This window comes from Orbicella franksi, chromosome 6 (genome assembly GCF_964199315.1).
Source record: "Orbicella franksi chromosome 6, jaOrbFran1.1, whole genome shotgun sequence".
In the NCBI taxonomy this organism is placed as follows: domain Eukaryota; kingdom Metazoa; phylum Cnidaria; class Anthozoa; order Scleractinia; family Merulinidae; genus Orbicella; species Orbicella franksi.
Genome location: NC_138150.1, coordinates 15,937,409 through 15,958,639, shown reverse-complemented (window position 1 = coordinate 15,958,639; position 21,231 = coordinate 15,937,409). Strand labels below are relative to the sequence as shown.

Genomic DNA, 21,231 nt, shown 5'->3' with positions numbered 1-21,231 from the left:
GACAAAGAAAAGTTAAACTAATCTATTGGAAATTCCCGTAGGTGGACACCTCATTAGCAGGCCTGGTCACACACAAACACTAATTCTGCATTCCATCACAAGTGAATAACCATGTAAAGCAGATATAGAAATATTCATCTATTGTATGGATGTCTGCTGATAAGAGTTCCACTTTTGAATGCTAGCACCATCATTTGCACTAGTGGTGTGGATAATGTGCAAGACTCGTTCACAACTGTACAAAAATAGACAGAAAATTGACCTGAAGTTTTTTCAAAGCCTTTGCATGTTTCCTTTCCAGTTCTATCAGCCGCTGCCTTATCACCTATATAGATAGGGAAGCTATTAGTATTGACACTCTTACAATGCAATACAAATTTTATTAGTCCCCATGGGGGCTTTTCAGTACTAATACTACTAAATAAGTTACATTAAAAATTGCACTCTTGCACACTTTCTTTGAGAAGTAATGAGTAATGTTCCTTTTACCTCCAATTCATAATCAGCCGTGGTGCAGAAACTCATATTATAAAAGTGACATTTTGCTTGCAGGAAAATACAATTATTTCATAACAAAGCTCATGCATGAACCTCTCTTTCAAAAGAGAGGAAATGTAACACTTGGAAATGATTCAATGATTGTAAGTCAGTCCAGCAGCACACCTACTGTAAATCCTCGAATTAGCATCCCCCCTCGAATAAGTGCCGCCTTCAAATAAGTGCCCTCCTATCTGCCAAAATTTAAAATAAGCACCCCCCTTGAATAAGCGCCCCTCCCTTCCCCCCATTTCGTGGACGAGTAATGAGACAACAAAGGGATGTATAGTTTTTGTTGTGTAGTATTAGATTTGTGCATTGCTTCAGTTTGTGAATGTGTTAAGTTTGGAAAAAAATTACAAGTACTAACGGTCCCCCGATTTAAACTTTAGGATCAGCTTTTTAGGTTGATAAACAGCTTATGTTGCTGTTTATGCAGATATGATGTATTAATAAATGATCATGTCAGGCCACGATTTGGAAAAATTTAATAAGCGCCCCCCTCGATTGAGCGCCCCCCTCAAATAAGAGCCCCCTGTCTTCTCCTAAATTTGAAATAAGCACCCCGGGTGCTAATTTGAGGATTACAGTATTTATATATGGACAAGGGTTTTTCATTATGCCTTTTTAAATTTTTTGGGTCAACCAAGAAAAGGCAACCTCACTTAATATGGGAGTTCCCCAGGATTTTGATTTTCGTAGGTTACGATCTCTAGGTAAACCCTTCATTAACTTTCTAAATAGTTAACTTTTCACAACAATAATTGATGTGAAGTGTTAAGGTGGCTGAACACAGTTTTTGATACCTGTGTTTCATTTACCTTTTTCTCTAAAACCCTTGATCCCTTGGCTGCCAAAAATGGCAGCAAGCTAGTTAACAACACAAACTTTGGTTTTTTGATAGTCAAGCCGACTTATGTGCTGTTGCCATGGCAACATGAAAAGATATAAACAGGCCTTTAAAATCGGTTTAGTTTATTTGTAGAAAATCTAGTCGTTAGATTTTCTTTATAATTTGCATGCAGCAAGCTTGTAACGATACTCACAAGTTAACACCATTTTGATAATAATTTAACAGAGAGATGTTTAATTATCCCTTGTTGAAGGTTCACTGGAATATCTAGAGTTTCCTTTGTTTAAGTTCAATTTTTTTCAATACTCCAGTTACTTATATAAGTATCTTCATGCCAAATTTTTGAAATTCTAATGAGTGGTTCTCGACAAATAGGCGTATTTCTGAGAAAGCAATTTTTCATTCAATCGCAATTTTTTTACTCACTACGCATACGCTGCATTTAACTGGGTTTTTTCGGTAACAACGAAAAAGCTGAGAATTGCTGGGTTCTTTGCATTGTTACCTTTTCTAACATATCTTTGTAATAAAAGATTAAAACCATCAATACACTGTGTTCAATTATAGAGAAAAATAGCACAGACAGTGCGGGTGTTGAGCAAATAAAATGATCACTCCATTGATGGTATGTTTGTTTTTTGCAAGCCTTGTGCGCACGCTGAATCGCATCAGCAAAAGCGCACACGAAAACTGTGTTCGGCCACCTTAAATATTGGAAAAGTACCTAAGATTGCTAAAATATAACAGTATTAACTTAAGAAATAAGCAGTGAGGAAAGATTTCCATGTAGTCCCATAATTATGAAATATGCATAAAATTTCCCTCAAAGTAATGTTATCCTCGATACATGAATGGACGAATGGCAATCATGGATCGAAATTGTACGTCCATAGTTATGGGGCTACACAGAAATCTTGTCGACCACATTATAAATCACAGCACATCTAAGACTTCTAGTTCTTTTAAGCCTAATATTAATGAATCCCTTGATGTCTTCTTTGCAATTGTTGCGAAGAATTTAAAACCATTCTTCAGTGTGATATTGGCGGATATCTTCAAAACATTAAGCTTATTCTGGCAAAGGTTTGCGTCCAAAAAGGTTCCTAAGACAGCTGAAACCGCCATTACGGTTACGAAAACCAAGGCAAAAACCCTATATAAACGATTTTAGACGTTTACTTACTGTGTCCTTTTCACTCATGCTCATGCTGTTTATAATAAAAGATTGTCTATACGCCTAAACAAAGGCCGCTTGTTCTTGATCCTCTTCGCTCGAGTGGGCCGCCATCTTTACAAAATAATTTGTCTCGAATTTCGCGGGAACATGGGAATCATCAATATCCCGGATTTTTGAAGTCCCCAGGCTTTTCACAGTGATAGGACTGCAACACGTGCAGAGAGTAGCGAACAACGTATTCTTCACTCGGGACGATGCTTTCTCCTGCGCTTTCCTCGAGTATTAGTATTTTTGTTATTTTTCACTTTTTTATTCAAAATAAATACCATTGCAGTTGGTGGGTTACAGCAATCACAGTTTGCACGTTAACTAAACACAGTCTACAAGACTGACGTTTAATTGGATAAGACAAATACATGTAGGCCTACAACACTGATGCCATTTACACCTTTACCACTCTTAGATTTCACTATTCCGTGCTCACTCTACTTTAAATATCTTGGGGGAAAATAGGGACTCTTGGAAGATCTTGAAACAACTCCCAAAATCAAAAGTAAAATAACAATGGAATATTTAGTTTCCATCACATTACAATCAAACATTACAATCAGTAGAATCAAACTCTATGTTTTAAAGGCTGACATCAATTAGCAGTTTATTCCAGTATTAATGTTTCTGTAACCAGACATAACAAGCCTGGCAAGTTTATGGGGGCTCTTTTTTCACACAATATTTCCAACTGAATTTTATTTTACATACTTCAACAAGCTAGACTAAAGCTATGAAACATGTAAGATAATTTCTTTACTTTCTGCAGGTAACCTAAGTTTACATTTAAAATGTGAAAACTTTCATCATTGCAGTAAATCTTAAGCTTAACATTGCACCTATCGTCTTATCTCTAACTGACTGGATGGTGCACGCTGTCAAATGTGTCAGTTTTATGATCCGATATGTTAGGTTTAGCTTCATATGTACAGATTGTCACACCATGGCGATGAGCCTCTTGAAAGTCACCTTTCAATCCAATAAAGTACACCTTGCTCGTTTCAGCGCCAAAGTTACGTGGAAAATAAATGGAAAGGTGCTCCACGTTTGAAAATCGTGCCACCTTGGGCGTGTACTCTAAACTACCATCGTGGTCTTCATTCATTTCGAATGTTTGATCAGGCTGTGCATTTGCATCGTCAAAAGTCATAAACGGGCGATTTTTATAGAGCTTCATCTCTGAAGGGTGTTCGCCATTTTCGCCACCTATGACGACAATCCCTTTCAGTTTGACTTGACCAACAAAAGGAATGTTGAACAAAAGTTCCTCGTCCACGTCGCTTTCCACAAATTTAGTGGTATCTAAGCGTTCATCCCACGGTTTGAATACGTTTTTGGCTGAACCTTCCTCGGATTCATTCAAGCACTGAAGCTTAATGAGGTCTATCTTCTGGAAAAGATGAAACTGGGCGCCCCTCTCTGCTTCAGAATCGTCGTGTTCGTGTTCATGGTGCTCATGGCCACAACCCGCCATGTTGAAAAACGCGGGAGTCTGGAAATAGCTGTTGTTATTGTTTACTTGGTATAAAACGTAACGGAGTGTCCAATCTGAGATCGAGAAGGCTTGGAAAATGGCGAACAACGCTGTGATCTTTCTCTCTGTTTTAACAGCTGGTCTTGCCTTCGTTTACTATCGTTTACGCTGCTATTTTGCAGGAGGAGTATGCAATAATACGGTTTCGATGAAAGGGAAAACTGTGCTTATTACCGGAGCCAACACAGGTCTTGGTAAAGAAACTGCCCTTGAGCTTGCCAGACGCCAGGCAAGAGTTATTCTTGCTTGTAGAAGTCTTGAGAAAGGACAGCAGGCTGCTGAAGAAATCCGTTCAAAGGTCAAAGATGCAGAAGTAGTCGTGAAAATCGTTGATCTGTCATCTCTAGAGTCTGTACGTAAATTTGCTTGTGAAATTTTAAAAGAGGAAGTGAGGTTGGACGTCCTTATCAACAATGCAGGGGTGTATATCGACCCCCCTGCACCAAAAACTCAAGATGGCTTTGAGATGCATTTTGGTGTGAATCACCTTGGTCACTTCTTACTGACTAACATGCTACTAAGTCTTCTTGAGAAATCATTGCCAAGTAGGATTGTTGTTGTGGCATCCAGCCTGGCAAAAAGGGCTCGCATTGATTTTGATAACATTCATGGAGAAAAGAGTATTGATAAGGCAACAACTCCAACAAAACAGGATCGTATGAGAGGACCCTATTCTCAGAGTAAACTGGCAAACATATTGTTTGCTCATGAGTTAAACAAAAGGCTTCCAGATGGTAAGGACTTCTCTCAATACTTGTTAGCAAATATGGGTTATTGACCAAGTGTGAGGTCAAGATGGCCCATTGGATATTGGCCAATTTTTGAATGTGTGTTTATGGGCCGAGGTTCATAGATGTGCAAAAACAGAATGAGGCCAATATCCAGCCATTTTGAAGTTACAAGCTCGGTTAATAAGGGATTTATTATATGGCTTTCAGGGAAATTTTTCTTGAGGGACACAGCAGGTAGTCCTGAGCCAGCAAGATAGCACCATCTTGCCTGCTCTGGTAGCCAATCACAGTGTAGGCTTTGGTTCATCTTGCCCAGTCAAGGAGCTAGCCATATGATAAATAGTGTTCTTGTCTCACAGCCAGTCAGTTTCGTTGGCTATAGGCCTGGGTATAGAAGTTTCCTGTAATAAGTTGGATCTTCCTGCACTCTTTTATGCCCTTTAGCCTGATTGCAAGTTACAGTATAAGAGACAGGAATCCCACCAGTAAAAAATCAAGTGGCTTTTCAAAATTAATAAGAATATAAGTAAACCTCCTTCATTGAGGACCAGTCATGTCCTTATAAAAAAAATTATAGACCAACTGGTTCAGACCAATAACTGTCATGGCAGTCTGTACAAATTCATGCAGTATCAAACCATTTCAGCCCATTGCACTGATAAGATATCAAAATTATATTCCCCTTGATGATATACAATTTTCAGACAGTATATATGGACTGAAAACTCATTACAGTCCGTCAAACCCCTCCCCCCAGGGGAGTACTTCCATGTGTGGACTATATAGGTATGTGTGGCCCCAAAGGGTATGGTTTTTCAGTTGTTTTGGTCATAAATAGGGTATCAATTTTGGCCATTTTGGTCATAATGGGGTATTGTTTTTGCACTCTAGTCTCAAATCGGGTTTGTTTTTTTAGAAGAAGCTACTTTTTCATCATTATCAACAAGGCCATCACTACTGTGTTACACAGGACTTGTAGGTAGCAGTTTTCCCTGTAAGGTCACGTAAGAAATAACAACAGACAAAGGTTAACTATTCGTTGTTTTCATTCCTTTATTTACTCTCTTCCTACTCAACAAGATTGCGTGCTCCCAGTGGTGACAGGACAAAACTATGCCTCACTGTGAAGAGTGAGTAAAAACAATTAGATTGTACAACAGGTTGTTGATTTATAGCTGGAAAAACATTAATTTTATAGTCGTTTCAATTCCAGGTCTTACTGTCAACTCCCTGTGCCCTGGATTATGCTGGACTGAGCTTCACCGTAATTCATCCCTAAGCTTGATTAAAAAGCTGCTCTTGTACCCGATTGCAACAGTGGTTGCCAAGAGGCCTTGGGAAGGAGCTCAGACTATCATTTATTGTGCAACTGAAGAAAAATTAGACCAAGTTTCTGGAGCAATCTTTGCTGACTGTGATGTGAAGGAATTTCCCCCTCACACTAGAGATGATGGAGTAGCAAGGAAACTCTGGGAACTTAGCGAAACATTGACTCAGTAAAGATACAATTTGGGTGTTTTAAGGAGAAACAAAAGTAACATTGCTCACAACTTAAGGTTACTGTATGCCTTCAGAGGTGTCTCGTGTCCAAGCGATGTAGCCCTATATCATATTAAAGCTTACAGAGGTGGCTATCAAACTATACCAAGAATTTTGAAATAAAATGAATTGTCAAATTTTTATGACCTCTAAATTAGAGCGTCCGAATTGCCTTTTGAAAGCTACAAGTCAAAGCGAATTTTGTTTTTTGCTTGTTTTATTTGTCCCTCAGTTTCCCGACCAGAAACACTAAAAAATTTCGTCTGCAATTTGCCAAATTCAGTTTCAGTGAAAAGTTACAGAAAATTTTCGAAACAGGATTAAAAAATATGGAGTTATCATAGGAATATCACTCTTGGGGAAAGAGTATTTGGAAATAAAATTTGCCCAAATTTGAAGGCACAAACAAATTCCCCTTGACTGGTAGCTTTCTAAAGGAAACCAAAAGATGATTCAGATGCTCACTTCTAGAGGTCGTGAAAAATTTGACGATTCATTTTATTTACAAATTCTTGATATAGTGTGATAGCCAGCTCTATATATAGGGGTTTAGGCATCTACAGTTAAAACAGGATGGGCTACATCGCTTGGACACAAGAAACCTGTGAAGGTGCCCTAAAGGTATACAGTAACCTTAATTGAGAGTGTCACTGATCATCAAGGCCTTATGTGCTGCATGCTGTGACCATCAGTAATGATGATGGTAATAATAAGTATGATTACCTTGAAATAGTTTCATGCCTTCAAGCTACACATAATCAAAAGGCCCTTTAGGCTGCCTCATGTCACTTGTTTTAGAGTGCAGAGAAATCCACTGCCAAATCAAACAAATGTAATGAAAGAGTAATGCTAGATAAAGTAAACAGGAACACATGTTCACTTCTGGTATTTTCGCAAATACAATTCAATTGGTCATTCTCAGAAAGTGTGCATTATGTTAGTTTTTAATTGGCTCATTGTGATCTCTGGATAATTTTTTCTGATGTAGGGATCGCATTTAGTTTTTTTGGGACTTCAGTATTTACGACCCTTTATCAAAAGAGCAAGTTGAATGAACCATGGGCATCCTTACACAGAATCGGAAATGGGAAGAATCCTTGCACAGGAATCTTATATTAGAAATGCAAAGATTCCTTACAAAGGAATGCAGCAAAGTCCCTCCATATCCTCATGTCCATGTGACGCTGTTCACATGGTAACAGGACAAAAATCTACAGGGGAAAACCATTCAAGTTATTATGCAACCATGAGTTTGACTCCTTGAGTGTGGAACTACAATAGAAACAGACTGAAGCAAGTGTAGGGGAAACTGCCTTCTATTAGATTTTCCCAACATAATTTACAATGTAGATGCACTGAAAACCATGGACACGACAACTGTGTTTGGGTAAGTAACTTTTTCATGTCTGTGTAAATAACACTGACAGTGTTCATTCCATACAGTCATGTAATTTACAAATATTCAGTTGATTATTAATAATCACAGCATACACTTTTAGACACTATCCTCTCAATTCATTAATTTAAAGCTACAATTCCAATGTGATTGTTTTTTATATTACATTACACAATAAAATATACTTTAAAATATTTGAATTTGTATGCTGGTTATACAAATTCTGTCATGTTTGTTTATTAACAGATTATTTTCCCATAAAATAATTATAGCCTTGACCTCTTACAATTTTTTCTAACTACCAGTAATAATACTTATATTCTAATAATTTTAAAAACCTAGCTTTGAAGGGCTTTTTTTTCCATGATTCTGACTGTTGCTTAAATAATTCTTTTATAATCACTTAAAACATTTTGATATAATAACATTGTGTAAAGCACTGCACAATTTCTCTTGATTTCATTGACTATTAATTCTATCCAGCAGTCACAGGAAAGAATGATAACCTTCCCATAATTTTCATAAAGTTTATTTTACAATCCCCCCCTCCCAAATCAATGACTAATTATTATAATAAGCAATCTTTCACCACAATGTAATCAAGACAACGGCTAGACTAAGACACAACATAGTAGCCACAGCAACAAGCTTAAACAGTTCAAATTGTTCTAAACTCTCCTTTCACCGAATTTGGCCGTGCATGTCATGTTTTATTCAGAAAGGGTCCGCTTGAATTCCAGGGATATTGACAAACAATTTGGAACCTGGAAGACAGCAAGAAAACAAATATTTAACAAAACAACAAAGGGCAAAAAGCAAATAAACTCAAACCATAACATCATCAGCCTTTATGTGTGTGGTCTAAGGTCATCAAGACATTCTGTTGATACTAATCAGACCATTATTTTTGATGGTACGATTTTAATTTAGTAGAGTGTTTATAATGTTAAGATTACAATGGATAGAGAGGGTTGCAATTGAGTGTCGTAAAGCCAAAACCAAAGTAATTATCCGATGACTGATGACACTCAATTGAAAACTGCTCTAAATGATAGGCTTTGTCTGTCTTTACAAACCTAATAAATGCTCTGGGACAGCACAGGGACCAGTGATCTTTATGACTCTGCAATTGTACACCCATGGAGGTGGCTCCCAATCAATCCACTGGAAGAGAAATGTCATTAAAATTTAGGCATGCTAAATAAAGACGTACAGTTTTAATCTCTTCCTTGATCTGCAATTTTCCCCAGATGGAGTTACCATTGGCATTAGAATGCTTGCCATTTGGCATTATAGTACATGTGCATGTTCAGTTATACCCCCTTCTTGAGGCTAGAAATGGAATATCCCATGCCCCTCACTGTTTTATGCAGATTATTTCATTTTAATATCATGGTCTGTTCCACAAGTGGGCAGGATGAACCAAACCCTGTGCTACTGTATGATTGGCTACCTAAAACTGGGTAAGACAAAGCTACATTGACTGTTCTGTATGTCATAATATATAAATTTAGGCCAGCCCCAAAGTGTAGCTCCTGGGCCAGGTTGTTCAGAGCTTGATTAAGCTAGCCCAGGAAAAGGTAGAAGTTTGATTTGAGTTTTGTAACTTTCCAGTGAAGTTCTCTGTATATTGTTTGCATTCTGTTTTGAGTTTTAGTAATCACTATATACAAAACAAAGCAGCAAAAAACATTTGTATAGAAGAAAAAGATCTGATTCGGTTAACTTTTAAGCCTGGGTTAGCGTTAACCGGCTTCCCAACAATCGGCTGCCCTGTTTTCAACAAGTGAACCTGAGATGAGCCCGTGATCCAATTGAAAACCAGCACTTGGTCAGCGGCCAACTTCAAAAAACACATAACCTCGATGAGCTCTAAACTTGAGCCCGCGATATGGTCATGTGATACTGGTCAGCAGATACCTTGTGACAGGTGTCAATTGATCATAACATGGATGTCCAATGTCAAAGAAGTACACAGTAAACCAACGCTCCATGTATCTGTCAACCTATTATTTGGAGTATGGCTGCGATGTTGCACGACTCCGTCGTTGTTGTTGCCGTCATGCGTACGCGCCCACAAGCAATGCTGCTAGCCATGATAACCATGAGAAAATTAACTCATGGGTTTCCTTTTCTTCCCTATATGAGTATGGGGCTCTGCTACAATAAATCCTTGATTGACCAAGCTTGTTTAATCAAGGTGAATCAAGATGCATGGCTGGATTCTTTCTTTGGACTCTATCAACTTTTTTTTTTTTTTTTGCTTGTTGATGGACTTTGACTGCATCTCAGTCCATAAACTTGCAAAAAAAGATCTTGGTCAGTATCCAACCATCTTGATGGAACAAGCTTGGTCAATAACCCATAAATTTAATACATCATCGGTTAGTGTGGCAGCATGATTAACCCTCATGTATGTTTGCAGTACATCTTCATCCAACCAAAAGCAAAGAATGACAAGGATTCAAATTAGCTTTGAACAGATGTACATATGTGTACCAGACTGGGGAAGATGATCTGGGATGGCTTCACATCCCATCCAGGGGTTGGTATTACTCCAAGACACATCAATGATCAAGCAAAAGAAATCAGAGAAACATGAAATAATGCACCTCACCTTAAAGTTTATAACATAGCGAGCAAAACCTATCAAACTCAGTGCACAAGCACACACTCATGGCATGAGGAAATAACTTGCTTTGGAAGAGGAATTTTTCTCACACTTGTAGGTGGCTGTCATTGTACATTATTTTATTTCTTTTGGCACTATTATAAAACAATTGATTCAAGCTTTTAGCTGTGCATTATCAAGTCATGATGGACTTGGGAAGCTTGGAGAGCACTCAAAAAGCTAGAGTTGTTGCCCTTGACTTTGCTTCAAGCAAGTCATACCCTTCTTTTGTGCTCTCTAAACTTTCTGTGTGCATCATAACTTGATGATGTATGCTTGAACATGAATCAATAATTGACTGCCAACAAATTATTATGAGGCAATTGACTGCATTACTTACTGATTGGTTGGGTGGTGATCTCAAAGTTATTGGTAATTGAACAGAGATGGGAAGTGCCCACTTGATGTCTATCTCAACATCTACATGGTACTTACACTGAAATAACAAAAAAAACTGACTGAATTAGCAATGGCTGACAATGTGTAGGTAAACTGAATAGCAGCGATAAACTCTATGTCTGTCTGCATGACTTGATTCCTGACAAAGTGAATGTCAAAAAGACTGATTGACTGACTGTTGGACCAAAGCTTACAGCACTGAGTCAGTATCTGAATGACTCAGAAACAGACTGACACAGTGACCAACCAAATGCCTGTCTGTTTGTCTGCCTAATGGACAGATGGGTTGAGTTATTGACTGACAGGCCTGACGCAAACTTTGCAGGATTACCTTTGCAACTTGGCCATTAGTAGAAGGTTGAAGTTCTTCCCGTGAAGTCTCCTCAAACAGGTCAAGGGGTATTTCCCTGAAGGTAGATTAGTTACATTGATCAGTACTCAAATTATGGGATGTAGGAGGCAAGGTGACCTAATGGTTAGTGCACTGGACTCAAGCATGTTTCTTGGGTCACTGTGTTATGTTCTTGGGCAAGACACTTTACTCTCACAGTATCTCTCTCCATTCAGAATTACAAATGGGTATTGGTTAATTTTTTGGGGCAACCTGACAGAATTCTGGGAGGTAACTCTGCCAGATGGACTAGCATACCATTCAGGGGGGAGTAGAAATACTCCTAACAGCTTCATACTACAGAAACAGGAGCTAAACACCGAGAGCTGTGAACCAGTTGGACTTAGCAGGCTTTATTTTTTATTTAAATTAAGGAATGGCAGATTCAATGGTGGCAAAATGGTTAGTACATTGATGCTGGATTCAACTGTCGAGAGCTACACAGTGGCCAGGGTCACTGTGTTGATTGTGGGTATCAATCAACTGCTAGGCAGGAAGATCTGCTGCGAGTCAAATGCCATGGACCAGCATTCCATCTAGGAAAGTAGCATTACTCATCATCATTTCATGCCTCAGTGATGAGCATTAAGCACTAGCACCAATATGCAATCTGACTCCTCCTGACTTCAGGATTGAAACCAATTTCACCTATATCAGTCTCATTCCCAGAGGCCATGATCCTTTTGGTTAGTACCAAGAAATCAAGACCTCTGGGACAAAACAGAAGGCAAGCTATCATAATTAATGGCAGTTACTTTCTCTATGTTCATTCAGAAACTGTCATTGAACATCAACCCAAGTGCACAATTAAACTAGAACAAGGATTTTCTGGTTCTGGCTTTTGATTTTGCCCAGAGAGTTGCATGTCCAGTCACTGTTCACCAAAAATGTATGGGCTCTAAGGGTATACTAGTTCCATACTAAAAAGTTAATAATCTAAAGATATCAGATGTCTTCAACAAGACAAAGCACAACCTACATGTTTCGTAGCTGGTTGCCTTCACAACCATCAAGTGACCTCTCCTTGACACTGTCCACAACACATGGAATCCTTGTTGCCACAGGCTGTCTCTCTTCCTGACTGCTTACTGACGATGAAAGGTCTTTTTCTTGAGGTTTAAGGTTTACCACTCTAATGAGCTGAGAAAGACATGATTCACAGGCACAACAAATTTAATGCTAGAATAACCATAGAATGAGAAGATCAGTGGAAAAAGAACTGAGAGGGCTGGATGGACCTGGACTTAGATCAAACAATGGGCAGCTGACAGACAGTGTTAAACTGAATTGGTGATGGCATTATGTGCCACTTAGGTGTGAAGAGCATTATGTATGTCTGTGTAACCATAGAAAAAACAATTACATCTGCAACCAAATAAAATCTATTGAGTTTGATTATCAGTATTAACCAAGAAGAGTTTTTCCAGATTAAGAAATTAACCAAGCCTTAACTTCAAACTTTTTTTGACTAATAATTCAACATTATGTACAGTTGTGTGGAATGATCAGTTTTTAGCGGAGCTCCGGAAAAAAGCCTGAAGGACTGCCAAGCCAAGCCCCATAACTATAGGAAAAGGACTATATGCATACTGTACATAGAAATAGAAAACCATGCAACTCTTTTTTCATGTTCAACATGGCTAGCGGCATGGATCGTGGGCACGTGTACCCAACGATGACAACGTTGCACAACATGGCAGCCATACTCCAACTAATAGGTCAACTGAGGCATACAGCCTTGGTTTATGGCGTACATATTTGATATTGGTCATCCATATTATAGTTAATTGACAGCTGTCAAAACAAGGTATCTGCTGACCAGTATCACATGGCCATATCGCAGGCTCAGGTTTAGAATGCATCAAGGTCACTTGTTTTTTTAAAGTTGACTGCTGACTAAGTACTGGTTTTAGGTTGGATCACAGGCTCATGTCAGGTTAACTTGTCAGTCAGGGCTGGGTTGTTCGGGAGGTATACAAATGTTTTTCACTGCTTTTGCTTTGTATAGTTTGAGATTTATGAACCTTGACACAGGAAGCCAAACAATATAAACAGAAAACCCCACCACAATGTTACAAAACTCCAATCAAAATTCTCACTTATCCTGGGTTAGCTTACTGATCGGGCTTTGAACAACCCCGCCCAGGAGCTCCACTTTTAGGCCTGGCTAAATCTATATCAGTGGCGGATCCAGACCTTGAGCTAGGGGGCGGGGGGGAGGGGGGGGCAGTTTTATTTTGCTTGCCCTGCTGGCTTTTCTTCTTTCTGTGATTTATTCTTTTTTTTATCCAAAACAAGGGGGGGGACTCCCCAGACCCCTACCCTAGATCTGCCACTGTATATATTACACTGCATTAACCAGAGTTCAAATTTCATGAGGTACTGTACCTTAAGGAACATAAATACATGTAAATCCTTGTTACCTTTACTGGTTTGACATCTGACTTAGACTGTCATACCTACCTTAACAATAAAAGAGTCAATATCTACATTAGAGTTGTTCTTGACATCAACATGAACGGAAGCTGTTTCTCCTGATGTGTAAACTCTCTTATCCATCCTTGGATCAAAGAAGGAAGACAATGCAGAAAAGTGAAAAAAACCTGCTGAACCATGCTATTAATTTGGATTAGAAAACAGCCCTAAGAAAGTACGTGCGCTGATTGGTTAAAAATCGTGTTTCTATAACTCAATAGAAACACAGAACTAGCATGAACTGTTGATGTAATGATGGCGCAAAGAGAATTTACATATCGTGAAAGTTTGGGAGAACTCGAAAAAGCTGCCACACCATTTCTCGTTCTCCCAAACTTCCACTCGTGTTTCTACAACTCGATAGAAACACAGTACATGTTTTCTATTTCTTAATTATTTATCTTACATGTATTAAACACCTATTAAGTTAACCTATAATTTCTCCTTTAATTAAAAACACATAATTTGTATGACAGGTCATGATGAGAAAAACGATTTTAACCACATGTAAGTACAGTGTAGCTATTGTATATTTTCAACTGATGTACCACAAAAGTCTCTGAACTAACATTATGTACAACTGTACCTCAAAGGTCTGAATTTAATGATGCATGTAATGCAGAACATAGCATGCAGACTACATGCACATACTGTATGTTTCTGCCAATTTTGTAATTTATGAATAATCAATTAAGTCAAGGTCATGAAATGTGGATAATTAATTCTTAAATTAATAACTATACATGGCGGTAAGATTTTTTATACATAATATATTTTTTATTAATAAATTTCATTGATGTATAAGATTTCACCATTGGAAATATCCTCACTAATAATACACACAATTTTGCAGCCAAAGTAAAAAGTAAATTGTCTGTTCTATTTTATTCCTGCTTGTGATCTCTGAGATTTCAGATCAAATGTTTCTGAGTGAAAGAAGAATATTATTGAGTGTGCAAACTGATCTGTTTACTCAAGCTATTTAGGATGGTTTTCGACTGAGTGTCGAAAGCAATCAGCCAATTACTTTGGCTTGATTTGGTTTTGGTTTCACTACGGTTTGAGAGTGGCTGAGTAGTCTAATTCAATTTGGTAAGTAATCAGTTTGGTTTTGGTTTTACCACACTCATGAAAACTCCATTTAAAAATAATACCAGAACATCAATATGAAATGTTATCATACTATAGACGCTCAAACATCACTAAACTGGAGTAAAACAAAACAAAAACATGTTGACATACCATGCATTCACTAAAACATCTCCCTTTGGGATGCAACAACAAATCTTGACAGTCCTGCGCTCTGTCATGACTTCAGGTTCTACTGATGTCAGGGGAAGATGTTCATTTATAGTGATGAACTGTGAAGCCTGAGGAAATGGATAGATATCAGAAAAGATATTAACTAGAGGTAAACCAAGATTGCTCATAACCAATGGCGCTTTTCAGATTCAGCTGTGAATCTGGCAAGAAGCAGTCTGGAATACTTTTACTCTCCTTGGACGAGATTCTAATTTATCAAAGATCCCCCCTTCCCAGTGTTATGTCAGGGTGTCTTAACAATAATATTATTTATTTTATCTTCCTCAGTGGAAAGAGGCACTCAAAGGGTAAAGTGTCTTGCCCAAGAACACAACACAATGTGAGATCCAGCCTGTCCTGGACCTCACAATTAGTCTAACACACCATTCCTCTCTCTTACTTCTTTCAGAAGTGACAAATGGGTGATAAGTTCCTGGTGGGCACCGACTATACTAAGACTGAAAACTAACTTCAGTGTGACTTTAACCAAACCTATTCTCTACTGACTAAGTTATGAAGGGGTGGTGAATGGTCCTGCAAAAACCATGGGTCTCGCAAAATTTTTGTCAAATTTCATAGGTCTTGCAGTCTTGTTGTTTAAGTGGTTATGTGCATCTCGCAGTCTCAATTTTTTCAAAAAGCTGTATTGAAGTCACAGGTTTTTTGCAAGGCTAAAAAGGTCATGAAGTACTGACGTGTCTGCGTTTCTTTTAATAATTAAGTCTGAACGCCTAGAAGTCTGAATGTCTCAAGTTTGCATTTACATGTTAAACAATTTGAAATCTCCCTCTCCCAATAATTTTATTGAAGAAATCAAAATGTCTCAGGCTCAAAAAAAAAGATGCTGTCTTTTTTTTTTTTGCTGTCCTATGTAAGTGAAGTCTGAATGTCTTAGAATCTAAACACCTGGAGCTTGCATTTAAAACACTTTGAAGTCTCGCTCTCCCAAAAAAGGTCTCAGGCTCAGGAAAAAAAAAACGCTAGTCCCACCTTCTTGCAAAGTCTCCATTTACCACTCACCACCCCTTTATGAGGATACAGTCTGAGGTTTAGCATTAGATATACGTCACAAAATCTTCTATAACATCAGTAACTCACAATAATTTATTGTAAATCTTTTCTCCTTCAAATACCTAACTGTAAAATCCCTTTAGAAATACAACATGCATGTAACTGCAACATAAAATAAGCAGTGAAGAATGATTTAAAAAACACTGAGAAAAGACTGTGGACAAATTGGTGAATTTCTTTTCTTTTGACAACATCTGACCTTCAGAACTTCTCCTGATCCAGGTCTGTCAACTTCTGCTATTACTTTATATGTGATCTGTGCTTTCCACTTGTCTCCATTTGCTTGATGCCCATTTGCATCAAAAGATCCTGGCAGTGAGAGAATTGATGACAAATATGTTGCATAATTACATGTGTAAAGATCCTGCATTCCTAAAAATTGTTTCATTTGTATCTGGAAGCCATTTTTTGCTGTTGAAGGTTACAGTATTCAAAATGACATTGTGGTAACTAGAAGTCACAGGACCTTAACCTCAAAGTCGGTAAAAACAATCTGATATCTTTCTCTGGGCAACAGTTACATATTAAAAGGAGGAAAAAGAGATCCACAGGATTCTCTGAGACCTGATCGTACCACTGTAAGTTTAAGGGAGACAATAATCGGGCAGGCAACAACTGGGGGGGGGGGGGGTACTTTGGGAATTTCTGGGTGGGGGTGTGCCGCTGGGACCCTGGAACCCTTAGCCTATACCAGAGCTAGTTCACCTGAATTTTGCCACCCTATACTAGAGTAAACTCCCCAAAACCCCCATCTATCAACACTGTTGAGGCTGATTTGCGTAAATTTAAACTTGCCGATTTGATTTTTTATATTTTAGAGTGACAATTCCTGGTTTCCTTAGTCTAGATAAAATCTTCAACCAACTAGTCAGTTTTGTGAAAAATTATACCCTATTCTAGACCCAAACTCTCTAATTTATATACCCTATCCTAGAGTAAACTGCTTGAAAACCCTACCCTTCACAGCGGCACATATACCTATATAGCCCATATATGGCACTGCCCCCTCCCCCCCCCCCCCCCCCCCGGGGCCAACACTGAGCCAGCCATGATAATTCCAAACCAAATTTAAGTGTCCATGCAAATATCAAAGATCAAAGTTTTTTCACCTCTTGGTGTCTCGCAAAAAGAATCTCCACAACAGTTAGCATGTTTTGTTATTGTTTTCTTTCCTTTTCATGCCTCTAAGTAAATCTCCTTCATATTGTTAATCTTACCTGGTAAACCTTGCTGCAAAGTGTAGTGGAATGGATAAGCATAGCAGCCCATAGGTATCCCATCTAGACACAAAGTAACAATTTAAACTGTGATGCAAGTTATGAATTTCTTAAAAGATCTTTCTTAATGGAGATTTCCATTAACTGAGCTGTTAACAAAACACATTTAGATAAGAGACTGTATGGAATATTACCAGGGTATTCAATGAGTCGCAGTTCAGCTCTGAACATGTCTCTCTTGGAGTTTCTGGTTCCTATCCTCTCGACTGGCAATTGAGTTTCTTCATCCTGCTGTACTTCTCGAAATTCCCATTCACCTAGAGATTAATTTACATGACATTCAGGTACATTGTATACAGTTGACAAAACATACACAGTATTATCAATTGAATATACATATGTTGTAGGTCAAAATGAAATTCAGGTTTAAATGATTTTAACCTAGTCTGATTCTCAATTTCCCTTGTCTTGTAACCCTAATTATACATGATCCATGAATAATTAGGGTTAAGAGACAAAGGAATTTCATTTTAACCTGAATCTCATTTTGACCTGTAACATATACATTAGGTAATAACATGATTTTGAGCACATTTTGGAGTAAACAAACACAACTAAATCAAAGTTTTCAAGCACTAACAAATTTACACAAGCCTGCAGGGTGAGTGTAATTTGTAACTTATAATTTGCAAGTGCTTATCTACTACAAACTGCACAAAACAATATGTGATTTCTTATTAATAATATGCATATAGAGACAATCTCTGTCATACTTACACTATAATTACTAATATTCTTGACTAATTTCATGTTAAGTGCATTCAACTTTATTGGCTAAACATTTGACATACTTATTTATGTTTAAAGTTTCATTAGTCTATGCACTATCTGCATGAAAAGCCATCTTTCTTCACAGTAACTGTTGAATTTGAAGAATTTGATAACACAAGGTTTTGAAGCTGTGCTGCATTTTTGTGCTGACAGAGTAAAAACTTCTTCAACCTTCGGCAACAGATGCTTGAACCAGAACGCTGGAGTGCTGAGCTAAAAATGGTCCAAATACATAAATTATTCTCAGAGCAGAAGGACATAATACAGTCGAACACCTAGCGGCCACCTATTAAACAGCCACCCCTATTTGGTGGTCAGTAATCAAAGTCCTGATAAGGGCTTTTCTATTGTTTTCACCTCTATTAAACTGCAAGCCCTGTTTAAGCAGCCACTATCCATTTCCCCGAGGATGGCCATTAATTTTTAATAGGGGTTGAACTCCATATTGCTTCTTCACTTCATTTTGATTTGCCTCTCTTCCTGCCATTTAATACTAAGCAATTTTCTTTTGTAAAATAGAATGTTTACACCTTTTGTCTTCAAAAAGAAGAAGTTATATTCCAGTTCTTAGTCTGTCTAGTTGGTCCTTGTTTGCAATTCACTTTGGAGTATGATTCATGCCTGTCATTAATTGATAAATTAAAGCATAGCCAAGGGTTGTAAAATAATGTATTTTTTCAAGAGTATTAAGTAATCACGTGATTTTTCTCATGAAAGTGCAGGGTTGTCAAAAGTAGTCAGCTGCTAGTGAGAATCACCAATTACTTCATGATCTGCTGGGCTATTTGCCTGATAATTTCTTCACAAAAACATTGCAAAATCAGCAACCTACTCTATCAATAAAGCTGCCAAATTCAAAATTCTGCAACAATACTACATCTTGAATAACTAAACCCTTCTACACTAAATTTTCAAAGACTACAAATTGCCCTTGACCTACAGAACCTATAGTGAGGCTCGTGTTATTTTGTTAGCTTTAGGAGGGCACTCAAAACAAACGTGATTATCTAGACATGTATATGTTGTAGGTCAACATGAAATCCAGGTTAAAATGAAATTCCTTTGTCTCCTAACCCTAATTATTCATGGATCATGTATAATTAGGACTAGAAGACAAAAGAAATTGAGAATCAAACTAGCTTAAAATCATTTTAACCTTAATTTCATTTTGACCTACCACACATACTTATTAGGGCTAATAACACAGAGGTGTGGCATTTTATCACAGAGAGTGATCAAAAACAAGGAAACAATGGGGATTCTTTTACAGAAAATGTCCCTTGGTGTGTAATAATGAACCACACCCCTTAAAATTTTTATATTATATTTACCATGGGTTGTGAAAATGTACTATAAAACAAATTAACATTTTGACCAAAAAACTCAACTTGACCTCTTACATTTTTCATATCCTCTAAATTTCAGTTTCACTCCTCTGCATGGATCAGTAGCACATATCCATAAGTACACGGTACTACAATATTAAAATGATAAACAGTGTGTAAATAATATTTCTGAAGCTAATGTTAAGTGAATAAAGTGCTGAGAGAGATTTTAAGGCTGAAGCATTCTGTTTTTCAATTTCTCTTTCTCTCATGGTTAAATCTGAAGCTTTGATTATTCAGATGAGATGCATCAGCCTTTGTGATGTTCTGAGTAAGTTATGACTGAGTTTGTTATGTAACAGGTGTCATGGGGGCAATTCAAGACACTTCATTTTCAAAATTGGCATTCTTTGCCCAGGGAGCATGTATGGATATATACTGAAGAATTTGTAAGAAAACGTAACAAAGGATGGTGAGGATGGTAGTGAGGGGAGGTAAAAAGCTGTGGAGAAGAGCTACATAGGACTAGGGGAGTGTGGGAGAGAAACTGGGAGGGGAGGTGCTGCAAAGAACTGGGCAACAATTTCCACTGAGGGAGATCAAAATAGGTATATAATGTATAAAATGTAAACAATAGCCTCTATTTGACACAAAAATATGCTCGCATAATTGTCGGCGGACATGATCTGTTCTGAGTAGCAAACAGTTTTCTGAGAGCAAAGCTAGAGGAAAACTGTGAGTTTTGAGGGACGGATAATGTCTGCGGACAAAATTATGTCCAACCATGAATTATAAGAGTCAAAATATACAGGCTATCGTTTTTATACTTCAAGTATTTTCCACAACACGAAAATTGGGAAGTATCACTCTGATATTCCCCAGTTTTAGCTGGGGCATATTCACTCACATGACGTATTTATACCAATCATGTGCAAGGAAAATATTATATAGATCATAACTGAGACTCCATACCTGTGTATCTCCTCAAGGGCTATTTGGCAAATCACATTTTACAAGGGGAAGACCAGTCAATTCATGAATGTTTTAATAGATCAAAATATGTCAAATCACGGTTACACGAAGCACCCTTTGCTCAAACTCTTCTTTCTATTTAGTTGTTGATGTACATTGTAGCACAAGCTGAAATGTTGAGCTGAGAGGATGAATTTGCAGTCATTTTCACTTTAAACGTAAGCTTTAAATGCAAAGTAAGAACAGGCTAGTTTGAAGCTCATTTAAAACTAGTTGTTCGACTTTTGCTTGCTCAATAACATACATGCAGGTTCCTGTACCTGTGAACCTTGAGCTCAGCTCACAAACGAGAGTGCGTATTTGCCCACGTACATCATTGTATAAATGCATGCAGAATAAGAGCAAAATATTGATTGTACTCACCCATAGATCTTTTCTCCTCCAAGGTAATCTCCTTTGTTGGTTCTTATTGCTATTCTGTTGATGCTCATTTTCACAAAAATTATGAAATTAAGCTTAACATCTTCAGATACAAATCCTTCATTTGCTTCAGTTTCACGGATCAAAATCAGTCAAAATGTTCGCATTTACGATCAGCTTAATTTAGCTAACTTCACCTATCTGCCTAGTTCAGAGGTTTATCTGTGCCTTCCAAAGACTGTACAGAGTCTCTTCCGCAAAAATTAAACCTTTTCGTTCAACGAAGTATTTAACTGAAGACAAAACGTTTGGAAGTGGAAATTGTTCTGTATGTTTTGTGTG

General features: G+C 37.7%; 4 protein-coding genes across 5 annotated transcripts in view; 1 reads left to right on the top strand and 3 right to left on the bottom strand.

Moving 5' to 3' along the window:
* Window positions 1-2,659, bottom strand: part of LOC145490646 (uncharacterized) — a 35,375-nt gene extending 32,716 nt beyond the window's left edge. Inside the window, exons 1-2 of the mRNA XM_081469726.1 lie at window positions 2,574-2,659; window positions 263-325 (exon numbers count right to left, since the gene is read on the bottom strand). Of these exons, the coding sequence (XP_081325852.1) occupies window positions 263-325; window positions 2,574-2,597 (87 nt within the window). The 5' untranslated portion in view covers window positions 2,598-2,659. The remainder of the gene's footprint in view (window positions 1-262; window positions 326-2,573) is intronic.
* Window positions 2,660-3,458: 799 nt separating this feature from the next.
* LOC145490654 (PITH domain-containing protein GA19395-like) lies at window positions 3,459-4,168 on the bottom strand. The gene has a single exon (XM_081469736.1). It carries the CDS (start codon window positions 4,087-4,089, stop codon window positions 3,469-3,471), a length of 621 nt encoding a protein of 206 aa, XP_081325862.1. The 5' UTR covers window positions 4,090-4,168; the 3' UTR covers window positions 3,459-3,468.
* On the top strand, window positions 4,107-7,873 carry LOC145490651 (retinol dehydrogenase 14-like). The gene is made up of 2 exons (XM_081469732.1): window positions 4,107-4,883; window positions 6,094-7,873. The coding sequence occupies exons 1-2, from the start codon at window positions 4,187-4,189 to the stop codon at window positions 6,378-6,380; spliced, it is 984 nt and encodes a 327-aa protein (XP_081325858.1). The 5' UTR covers window positions 4,107-4,186; the 3' UTR covers window positions 6,381-7,873.
* A 67-nt stretch (window positions 7,874-7,940) lies between these two features.
* On the bottom strand, window positions 7,941-21,223 carry LOC145490648 (arrestin domain-containing protein A-like). 2 transcript variants are annotated; one of them, XM_081469729.1, is made up of 12 exons: window positions 20,893-21,223; window positions 19,573-19,646; window positions 17,536-17,658; window positions 17,342-17,404; window positions 16,324-16,433; window positions 14,994-15,121; window positions 13,740-13,836; window positions 12,256-12,416; window positions 11,217-11,292; window positions 10,827-10,922; window positions 8,892-8,979; window positions 7,941-8,579 (listed from the first exon to the last, which is right to left on the bottom strand). In XM_081469729.1, exons 1-12 carry the CDS (start codon window positions 20,958-20,960, stop codon window positions 8,530-8,532), a joined length of 1,134 nt encoding a protein of 377 aa, XP_081325855.1. In that variant the 5' UTR covers window positions 20,961-21,223; the 3' UTR covers window positions 7,941-8,529. The 2 variants fall into 2 exon arrangements, with proteins under 2 accessions (XP_081325855.1, XP_081325854.1); XM_081469728.1 differs by lacking the exon at window positions 7,941-8,579 and having other exon boundaries at window positions 8,893-10,922.
* Between the last annotated feature and the right edge of the window lie 8 nt (window positions 21,224-21,231).